Below are 11,067 nucleotides of genomic sequence, written 5' to 3'. Positions count from 1 at the left end.
CGCGGGCGCCCAGGCTTGACCTCGAGGACGCGGCTCGAAAGGAGCTGGGGCCTGCGTGGGGTCCCGGCAACTTCCGAAACTCCGGGAAAGGCCGGAGTCGGGCCGGCTGAGGGGCCCGGCGGGACCGGGCGAGGGAGCGCCGCCGACCGGGACGTGGCTTCCAGCCAGTGGAGGCATTTGGCAGCGTCGGAAGTGCCCGTGGGCGGTCGCCCTTCGCGGCTGGGCCGCCCTGAGACGCACGTCTGACCCCTCCGACGGCCGGCCGGCCTGGGGAGGGCATCCAGGCTCCCTTCCTCCCCAAGACCCCCGACCCTGTGCAGAAGAACCCTTCTTGGTGGTCCCGGGAGTCTGGAGAGGGTCTGGGCTTTAGAAAGGAGGAAACTGCCTTGACGTGAGCGCCCGGGTGGGAAAGGGGGCCCCCGGCTGGCGCTTGGGCTCTGTCGCTGCCCTGCCCCTCCCCGGGATGGACTTGGGGTGCGGCCGTGGAATGTGGGGGCGCTGGACATCCCCAGGCTGAGCGGCTCCTGCCCAAGACCAGCTGGCTGACTGGCGCGGGAGGGGGCTACAGGACCCAGACTCTTGGCCCGGGCGGACCGGCGTCTCTGTTCCCAGATGCGGCTCCTCCCCCCACGGCGCCCCTTTGTTGACTTTGCCTTTTGCTTGACGGTTTGGAGGGCCGGCAGGGCGGGGCCTCCTGGGCCGGTGGGGCCGGCTCCCAAGCTCTGAAGGGTCCGTGCTCTCAGGGGTGCTGGGGAAGTCAGCCGGGGCTACCGGCGGGGCTGTGGCGTCCTCAGCTCGGGCTCTGGCAGAGACTGCGGGGAGCACAGCATCCCTAACTCCTGCCGCTGTGAGGAGGAGGAGGAGCAGCAGCACTGGAGGGGAGGGAACACGGGAAGGAGAGAAGGGCCGAGGGTTGGGGGCGCACCGTTAGCTGGACCCCAGCTGGTTGGAGATTTGGCAGCAAGGAGGTGGGGTAGGGTCTGAGCCCCGTGCGAGCCGTCGCAGGGAGAGGCGGGGCCGGGTTTAGCCCCAGAAGCTTCTCAAAGAGAGCCTGCGGAGGGTGCATCCTGAGGCTGGCCCAGGCCCGTCCTGGGCACGTGCTCTAGCACGGAGGGACCATCTTGGGAGGGCGAGAGGCCTGAGAGGCAGCGGGCCCAGGCCCGGCTTGGAGCTCAGAGGTTCCACCCAGAGAGGTTCTTGGGACACTGACATGCCCAGGGTGGGAACGGGGACAGTTCAGGAGAGGGAGACCCTGGGAGAGAAGCTTTACTTCCTCATTTTTAGAACCTGCCTCCATGGGGGAGGGGCCTGCACAGAGGATTTGGAGGGGTCAGGTCCTGTGGCCTCTGCCCCATTCATTTGGGGCTGGCCGGTTCAGTGAGTGAGCCTGGGCTGGTGGGGTTCTGGACTGCATGCGTCCTAGTCCCCTCAGAGGGGCCTGGCCCTGTGTCAACGTGTGCCCCCCCCGGGCCGGTGTGCTCACAGGTGCCTGGGCCTCAGCCCTTTCAACTCACTACTGGCTTGCAGCGAGCCTCTGAAAACATGTCCACTCTTGCCTCAGTTTCCCCAGCGGCAAAGCAGCCTCGCCTGTTCTCAGGATGCTGACCCGAGCCCCCTGGGCCGGTAGCGCTGTGTTCTGGGTGTTGTCTGGGGGAGGCCGCAGAGGGGGAGCAGCCAGAACTCCCATTGAGCTTCTGGGACTCTGCTCCCTCTGGGCTGGGTCCAGCCTCCTTCCAGGCTGGTGACCTGGCCTTCCCGTGGCCTTGGCATGTGGCTCCTGGGTTGACCTGGGCCATCCTTTCCCTTCTCCAGGCCTTACCCAGCTCATCTCTCAGGCGTCTGAGGCTCCATTGCTGGGAGGCTGCCCCTTCTGCCCCTTCCACAGGGAAGGAAGCTAGTTCTCCTTCCCCTCCCTTATTGAACACCTTCTCTTTAAGGTGCTGGCGTCATACAGACACCCAAGGTCTTGGTCTGGGGGCAGATGGGGGACTATACTGTGACCCTAATATCTTGGAAAAGCAAGAGGATGCAAGGCGGGTGCAGGCCGGGGAACCCCCCTGCTTCCCGGGTCCAGGAGCAGTGGATGTCGGGAGGTCTGAGTGTGTTGGAGGTGGGAGCCTGGCTTCTTTTTTTTTTTTTGAGTTGAAGTCTCACTCTGTCACCCAGACTGGAGTGCAGTGGCTGCTCCCGGCCACCGCAGCCTCGACCTACTGGGCTCCGGGATCCTTCCACCTCAGCCTTCCAAGTAGCCGGAACTACAGGTGTGCGCTACCATGCCCGGCTGATTTTTTGATTTATTGTAGAGATGAGGTTTCGCTACCCAGGCGGATCTCGAACCCGCGGGTTCAGGCAATCCGCTCACCTCAGCCTCCCAAAAGCACAGGATGACAGGCTGAGCCACCGAGCCTGGCTAGGGAGCCTGGCTTCTGAGGAGCTTCCCCTCCTCCCATGAGTCCTGGGGAGGGCCTCCTGTGGCTGAGATGCTGTCCCCTCCACACTTTTGGCATTGGGCTTCCCCTGGGCCCAGTGAGGCGTGGAATGCAGGGGTGGGACTGAGACGGAGGAAGGAGTCACGGCCAGGGCTGGATGGAAGCCGCAGGGAAATGCAGACCAGATGAGGTGGGCTCCACGGGGAGGGTGGGCTCCATGGGGAACCGCTTGTCAGATGTCTGTGGCATGGGAGTTGGAGCCCTGCTCCTCTCAATCTCCCACCTCCCCCTCCTCATGCCCTCCCTCCATGCCCGGGCTGGGACGGCTCTGAGGCCTGAGGAGGGCCAGTCATGGGTCCCAGAGCTCTCAGACCTCAGAGTTCTCAGATCTTGAGAGTCCTTGTTGCCCCCTCAGTGAGCCCACCCTTGTTCACAGAAGTGGGGCCGGGAGCTCCTCCCCGCTCACAGCTCTCCGGGGTCCTTGGAGAGAAGGCCTGGGGGGCTAACACTGTGCTTCCATGCAAGTCACCTCCAGCAAGCACGGAGGGGAGATGTCCAGAGTCAGAAGCGTCCAGCCTGGGAAAGGAGAGCGGGTGGGTCTGGGGTCAGGGTGTGTCAAAGGTGGGAGGGGAGGGTGCTGAAACTAGCTTCCTTCCCTGTGGAGGGGGCAGAAGGGGGCAGTGACTTCTGGGCAGTCTGTCCCCTCCCAGCCCCAGCCCGGCATCTCTGCGTGTCTCTGCAGTGAGGTCCAGTGGGGGGAGAATCCTCCTCCTATGGCTCCCCTCTCCGGGGTGGGGACCCCCTGAGCTGGCCATGCCCGGCTGCAGGCCTGAGCCTCAGACTTTGGTGCTGCCGCCACTGAAGGCCTCTGAACTCATCCCAGGGGATGACAGAGTGCTGCTCCCACATAGGAGATTTGGCAGAGTGCAGGTGCTCTGGGAGCAAAAGCTGAGCAGAAGCCCCCTTCTAGGTATGCTGGACAGTGGCAGTGCTGCAAGCCCCTGCTGCCACTGCAGGTGTGGGAGGGCCAAAGCTGGGCACCCTCTCTGAGCCTCAGTGTGCCTGCTCATGAAATGTGGCAGTGGGTGGGGTGAGCAGCAGTTCTAGCTCACTCTGTCACCAAGATGGAGGGAGCAGAGTTTTCCCCCGTGAATTCCATAGACCAGCTCTGTCCAGGGCTCCCGTGCAGCTCATCCCAGCTCTGTCTTGCTGATGGGTGGTGTCAGGGAACTTGGGCTATTGCCTGTGGCCACCCCCACACACATCCTCCTGTCCCTCTGCCAGCACCCTCCAAGTCAAGCACCCCAGCGCATGGCTCTGTCATGTGTGTCGAGCCTGGCTTTGGTTTCCTTGGGAGGTCTGAGCAGAAGAGGAGACTCAGACCCTGCCTCCCAGGTACTTGAGTCTGGAAGTCACTTAGGGAAACCACCCAGCTGGGGCTAGTCCTGGGGGCTGTCAGCCAGGGTGGGAGAAGCCCTCTCAGAAGATAGGAGGCAGGACAGGGCAGGGCTAGGCATGGCTGGGCAGGGCTGGCCCCTCCCTAGCACAGGTCCCAGAGCTCAACCTCTGTTGACCTAGTTCCCAGCCCTCACCCACCCCTCCCTCGGAGCTGTTTGCTCAGCTGACTCACCCTGCCCTAGCCTGCCCAACCTTGCCCTGCATTACCTGGCTGGCAGGTGCTGCCTCGTGACACTACTGCGGGTGTCTGGGCCTGCCTAGGCTGGGCGCTTAGGATGGGCTTCCCCAGACTTGGGGCAGTTGAGGGGCTGTGGTCAGTCAGCTCCCCCTGGATCTCGGGATCGGGTCCATGCCCTCCTTACCCAGGCCAGAATGAGAGGAATCTTGGAAATGCCACATCCTTAGCTGGCACCATGGGAACTCTGCAAGATGTGGAAGGGCCCAGAGACCCAGGAGCGCAGGAAAGGACCTTAGGCGGTGCAGTCACTTCGCTGACTTTTTTCAACTGTGCTGGGCTCTGCTGGTGGTTTTTGGCATTATAAGTCTGGGCGTAGGTTGATGAGAACTAGCAGGGCTACAGATAAAGATAGGGAGATGGATGCCATTAAACTCAGGAGAGGAGCCTGGGCAATATAGTGAGACCCCCATCTGTACCAGAAATATTACAAAATTAGCCTGCTTGTAGTCCCAGCTACTTGAGAGGCTGAAGTGGGAGGATTGCTTGAACCCAGGAGGCTGTAGTGAGCTATGATCATGCCATTGCACTCCAGCCTAGGTGACAGAGTGAGACACTGACCCAGATAAATAAATTCAGGGAGGGAGGGGGAGAGAGAGAGAGAGAGAGAGAGAGCGAGAGCTAGAGAGCACGAGAGAGAACATGAGTCCGTGTGGTTACTCTTGTTGGAGACACTTGACGATAATTGATGGCCAGCTGGGCTCGGTGGCTCAGCCTGTAATCCCGCGCCTTGGGAGGCTGAGGTGAGTGGAGTGCCTGAGCCCACAGATTCGAGACCCACCTGGGCAACTTGGCGAGACCTCATCTCTACAATAAGTCAAAAAATCAGTCAGGCATGGTAGCGCGCGCCTGTAGTTCCAGCTACTTGGAAGGCTGAGACGGAAGGATCGCCAGAGCCCAGCAGGTCGAGGCTTCGGTGGCCGGGAGCAGCCACTGCACTCTAGTCTGGGTGACAGAGTGAGAGTCCAACTCAAAAAAAAATTGATGGCCTAGTTTAGGGGACACTGTCAGCCACTGAGTGAAAGGACCACCATGAGTGATTATGGCTCAGAGGCCTGTGGGGTGGCAGGTCTAGGTGGGCGGGCCTCAGGGGTGCTTACTCTGGGGTGGGGCAGCAGTCCAGCTCTGGGAGGGGTGGGTCTGGTGCGTGGGGACTGCCAGGACTCGAGGGGGCTGGCAGTCGGAATGAGGGATGGCAGAGGCTGTGCAGGGGTGATAAACAGCCAGTGGAGAGCATCCCCCCATCCCCTGCACCCCTGGGACCATCACTCTGTTAATCTGGGAGCAGCAGCAGACAGGGCAGTCCCGAAGAACAGTTGCCCACTGCAGCCCGCACTCCAGGCTGCCCATCCAGCACCTTCGGAGGGGGTGAGCCTGGCGGGAGGAAGCCTTGCCCACCCTGCTGACCTGAGCACCCCTGGGGGCCGTCTGGAGTGGGGGAGGCTGGGGGTCCAGCGCCCACTCAGGCCGCCTCTCCGCAGGAGCCTGATGCCCCGCACCCTGGACGGGCAGATCACCATGGAGAAGACCCCCAGCTACTTTGTGACACGGGAGGCCCCTCGCCGCATCCACGGCATGTCCCCAGACACGAAGCTGATCGTGGTGGTGCGGAACCCCGTGACCCGCGCCATCTCCGACTATGCCCAGACACTCTCCAAGACCCCAGGCCTGCCCAGCTTCCATGCCCTGGTCTTCCGCCACGGCCTGGGCCCCGTGGACACGGCCTGGAGCGCCGTGCGCATCGGCCTGTACGCCCAGCACCTGGACAACTGGCTGCGCTACTTCCCCCTGTCCCATTTTCTGTTCGTCAGTGGCGAGCGCCTGGTCAGCGACCCGGCCGGAGAGGTCGGCCGCGTGCAGGACTTCCTGGGCCTTAAACGGGTTGTCACGGACAAACATTTCTACTTCAACGCCACCAAAGGCTTCCCCTGCCTCAAGAAGGCCCAGGGCAGCAGCCGCCCCCGTTGCCTGGGCAAATCCAAGGGCCGGCCCCACCCACGCGTGCCCCAGGCCGTGGTCCAGCGCCTGCAGGACTTCTACCGGCCCTTCAACCGCAAGTTCTACCAGATGACTGGCCAGGACTTCGGCTGGGACTGAGCATGGTCCAGCCAGCCCTGCCTGGGGGAGCGCAGTTCCTTAATTTATGTCTGCTCGCCCGGCCAGAGCAGGCTGCACACACATGCGGGGTAGGGAGGAATATTTAAGAAATAAAGTTTGGATCCGTAACTTCCCACACGACCTTGAGGTTGGAGGGTAGAGGGGCCACCACCCAGGGATGTGATCATCACGCCAGCTAACTTCACCAGGCGCTGATGCTTGGAGGTGTTCAGCCTGTGAAGCTCCCAGAGGCTTGGGACCTGCCCAGTGCCACACAGCTTAGCCCTGGTAGCTCTGGGCCACCCTTGGGCCCTCTCTTTTTTTTTTGTTGAGCCGGAGTATCACTCTGTTGCCCAGGCTGGAGTGTAGTGGCACACTGCTCACGGTCACCACAGCCTTGACCTGCTGGGCTCAGGTGATCCTTCCGCCTCAGCCTACCAAGTAGCTGGAACTACATATGTGTACTACCGTGCCCAGCTAATTAAAAAAAAATTTATTGTAGAGATGAGGTCTTGCCAAGTTGTCCAGGCTGGTCTTGAACCCCTGGGCTCAGGCATTCCTCTCACCTTGGCCTCTCAAAGTGCTGAGATTATAGGTGTGAGCCACTGTGCCCGGCTTTGCGTTCTCTTCTCAGTCCTGGGAGGGGGAGCAGGTTGTCTTCAATGTTTAGGATGAGAAAACGGAGGCTCCAGTTTTCTCCCTCGAGTACTGGGGCAAGATTAAAGTCAGGTCTGTCCAACTGTGTGCTGCACCCACGACCTCAACTCATTGCTTGTCCTAGTACCCAGTGGACACTGCCTTCTGGAAACCTCACAGAATTGCCTGAGTGAGAGAGTGAGTGTTCTGTGTGTGTGTGGGGGAGGCGGAGCGGTGGTGTCTAACAGCCTCTAAGCTGTTCCAGCGGAACCCCTCCTACTCGGGCGCCAGACACCCACCACCCCAACTGTCCAGGCCCCACCCACTCCCGCAGGCCCAGTGCTGACCCAGTTTTGCTGTGTTTGTCTTGTGTCCTCCCCATGGGACAGGGCTGGACCCAATGGCCATCTGCAGACCAGCTGCCGGCTTGTAACAAATCAAGCCAGGCTCAAGCAGGCTGGGGTGCCCTGTTCACTCCTTCTCCCCCCAGGAACTTTAAGTGCCCCTCAGTAATGACTCTCACCTGCTGCTGGCCACGTGCTGTCTGCCAGGTGCCCACCAGCTGTCCTGACAATGACCCCCGGGGCTCCAGCTTGCCTGGGTTGCCCCGGACCTGTCACAGGGCCTGGGCAAAGTCTCTGCACCCCAGGCTGTTCCTTGGGTCTCACAGTCCATCCTTGGCCCTGATGTGACCTTTCTACTTATGAGCTACTTGGAGTCACTCCCTGTCCTGGGACCCAGGGGCATGGACAGGGAGGAAGGATTTGCAGGGGAGGGGCAGTCTGTCAAACTCTGCGCCTTCTCTGACTGACTGTCACGGTCCACTGTGAGCTGGTGGCCCCACCAGTCACCACGGCCACTCTCTTTGTCACATGGCACGGTCAGTAGTGTGGATGAGTTGAGGGACGGGGCGGGGGGGCGGAGATGGGGAGGAGCTGTCTGGAGAACTGCCCTTGTTCTGGCAAGTTTCTGGGCCCAGTGGACACTCGCCTCTGCAGCTACTCGCATGGGCCACACTGTTGCCAGACCAGGGGCAGGGCTGGGGGCTGTTGGGGGCTTCCCTCCCAGCACCCACAGAGTGACTGCTGTGGCAATGTGGTATGGAGATACGGGCCCAGATGTGGTTGAGAGGTGTGCACAGCCACCTCCCCACCTCGGACCTCAGATGTGAGTGCAGGGGAAAGGCTGGCCCTGCTGACCGTAGCCTTGTGGGAGGGGACAGACTCACCTTAAGACCTGCTGGGTGGTGAGCACTTGTCCCCCGTGGTCTGCTCACAGTCACCCCAGCACCTGCCCTGCAGTGAGCTCTCCCAACGGAGACCAGAGGGATGTCTTCAGAGTCAACCAGAGCCTGTTGTTTTAAAGTGCTCCAGTCCTCACCCCCACCCCCACCGCTTCTGGGATGCCTGGTCACAACTGTGAAGGCTCTCCAAGTCTTGGTCCCCCAGTCCTGAGTGTTCCCCTCGCTCCTGTACTCCTGCCACCCTGGTCCCTGCCAGCTCCGTCCATCTGTCATGCTCTTTCCAGCCTCATGGCCTTTGTGCATGCCGTTCCCTTTGCCCGGAATGCCTTTCCCTACAGAAGGTACAGACTGAGGTGGAGACAGCCTTTGGACATGGGGCAGCCGCCCTCCTACTGCCCTCCCAACATTTAGAGCTCCTTTCCTGAGCCCACCAGGATGACCCACTTTCCCCTCCTGTAGCCTTCTTGAATGCAGAGCTGCAGGGGGCTGGAGAGAGGGGGCACTGATGTGCTTGGCTTTGGGGCCTGGGCCTAGGACTTGGGGGCGGGGCGTGCAGACTCTGGAAGCAGCCAGGAGAAAGGGCGGGCTGGTGTGTTCTGCTTCCCCTGGAGTGGAAACTCAGACCGGTGCAAGGTGCCCAGCTGTGCCTCAGAACACACGGAGGGCAGATGTGGGGCCTACAGGCTGCATTGGGGGAGGGGCTCCCTGGCAGAGTCATCAGTCTTTAATTAAAGTTCCTAAATTGCTTCCTCAGCTGCTCCGTGGGTTTTCCATGTCGGAATGTTCCAGATGAGTCGAGAAGTGCTGATTCAATTATCCTCTTCCTGCTCCGCCCAGTGCAGAAGGGACTGGGGATGGCTTCTCCAATCCTGACCCCCCCCCCCCGTCCTGACCCCCCCCCCCGTCCCAGCCAGGCTGGGATGGGTGGCTGGGTGGAGGTCCTCACAGTTCTGGAGGTCATGGAAGAAGCCAGGGAGTAAGGAGGCTGCTTCTCCCTCGTGGGCCCTCACCCAGCCCCAGACCTTGGGATACAGGTGGTCTGGCTGGGGGCCCCTAGGACCTAACCCACTCAGGGACAGGTAGGGGATCTGGGTGGTAGTTCTCCACTCTGAGCTGTGTACACAGCTGGCATGGAAACCCCTAGTGACCCTGGCCCAAGGGCCCTCAGAGTTGGTCGCAGGGAAGAGGGGTGGGCACCTAGACCCAGGCTCTCTACTAGCCCGAGAGTACATTGGAGAAGACCCAGGAAGTGCCAGCCACCCTCACTGGATCAACGCTTCCTTCACAGCCCCTCACCACAGGCCCAGCCCTGAGGAGTCATGATCCTCCTTTGCAGGGAGTGATGGGGAAGCGTGGCTCCCTGCCTCCCCCAGGGAGACACCACCAGCTTCTTGGGTTGGTAAACACGGCCTCAGGGGTAAGGTCCAGACAGGATCTGGAGATCCTCAGAGTGCAGCTGGGGCTCTGCTACTGACCCCTGCCTTCCCCCGGGGGATGGGACTGAGGTGGCTGGGGCTGATGGCCCCTTTCTCCCCTGGCTGGACCCCCTTCCCTGTGGCCGGGGTGGTGGGGCTGGGGGATCAGGGCGAGGCGGCCTCTGGCTCCCTCCCTCTGAGGCTCCTCTGGGTGGCTGTGCAGGGTGGAGCCCGGGAGGGAAGAGGAAGTTGGGCCCCAGGGTGAATCTGGATGGACCTGTGAGTTCACTTTGCCTAGGATGAGGGATGCTTTGGGAAAGGCCTGAGCCGCCCAGGTCACATGGCAGGTCTCCGGGCTGGATCCAGAGGCCCCGCCCAAGCGCTGGCTGTGGGTGGGGATGGGGAGAACGGGCCACGAGCTGGGGGGGGCTCCAGTGGCTTCTGACGTCTTTAGTCCCTCTGGAGCCCCCACTCCTTCTCCAGTGCCGGGGCCCGAGCCTTCCCTGGACCTCCCTGTTCTCCTCCAGGAGCTGCCGGGCTGCGACTTCCAAGTGGGCCCCTCCGCAGGGCCTTGGGCATGGTCCAGGACAGGTTGAGGATGGGCAAAAGATCTTCTGCTTCCTCCTGGGTGGCCACAGAGCCTGCTGGGACACTGGTCTCTTCTGATCCTACGGAAGCTGTGTCTCCAGGGGCTGGGAATTTGCAGACATCATGAACCTGGCGGTTCATTTCTGTGGGACTCTCTTTCTGGACGTTTCCTCTCGAATGGGCAAGGGCTGACTCCCAAGGACTCTCTTCTTGGGACCAAAGCTTAGGCCAGAGGGTGGGGGTGGATGGGGGTGGGGCAGGGGTGCCTTGGATGCCCGATGAATCCCTCTCATTCATCTGAATCCTGGGGCCAGCTCTAGGCAGCCAGGAGCCACCAGGATCTTGGGCAGAGCCGGTGCCAGCTCCCTACTCCTGCGGCCCAGAGTCCTTTTGTGCTCCCCTGACTCTCTGTCTCCTGCACGCCAGCCTTGTTCTCCTGGCCAGCACGTGAGCCCCTTCCTCTGCCTGCACCCCCAGGGTCAATGGTGCTCAGGTTCTGAGAGTCCGGGTGGAACCCTCCTGTGGGGTCTGAGCCATGGGAAGCGGCCAGGGGGCCATGGCTGAGAAAGCCCCACAGGTGCATTCATTCTTCCAGCTGGCATGCACTGAGGGGCCAGAACACATGGTCATGGGGACTCCACAGCCAGGAGGGCAAACTGAGGGGACTACATGGAGTCTCCATGGGGAGGTGCAGAGAAAACCACCAAGCTACCAAGAGAGCCAAGCACTAACTGCAGAGTGTGACAAACACTAGGAAGCAGATCCAACAGAAGGAGCAAGAAGAGGGAGAACTGCACAGGCAGGCGCCCCCACAGAGAGATGGCCATTTGCACCCCAAAGTGGGACCAGCCATGCCAGGATGGGCATACAGCATGTGCCTCAAGTGAGAGATAGTTAAGAAGTCTCGGGTGATGGAGGTGGCTTAAGAACAATTCTGACTGTGAAATAGGAGGCTGGACATGTGTA

At 61.4% G+C, this 11,067-nt stretch overlaps 1 protein-coding gene across 1 annotated transcript; it reads left to right on the top strand.

Annotated features, from left to right (window-relative positions):
- The first annotated feature begins 5,154 nt into the window (after window positions 1-5,154).
- Window positions 5,155-6,357, top strand: HS3ST6 (heparan sulfate-glucosamine 3-sulfotransferase 6). Its single transcript, XM_008070321.2, has one exon. The coding sequence runs from the start codon at window positions 5,155-5,157 to the stop codon at window positions 6,217-6,219; it is 1,065 nt and encodes a 354-aa protein (XP_008068512.2). The 3' UTR covers window positions 6,220-6,357.
- Window positions 6,358-11,067: the final 4,710 nt, after the last annotated feature.

This window comes from Carlito syrichta, unplaced genomic scaffold (genome assembly GCF_000164805.1).
Source record: "Carlito syrichta isolate Samal-C Ts95f unplaced genomic scaffold, Tarsius_syrichta-2.0.1 Scaffold313344, whole genome shotgun sequence".
NCBI lineage: Eukaryota > Metazoa > Chordata > Mammalia > Primates > Tarsiidae > Carlito > Carlito syrichta.
This window is presented reverse-complemented; position numbering and strand designations above follow the sequence as displayed.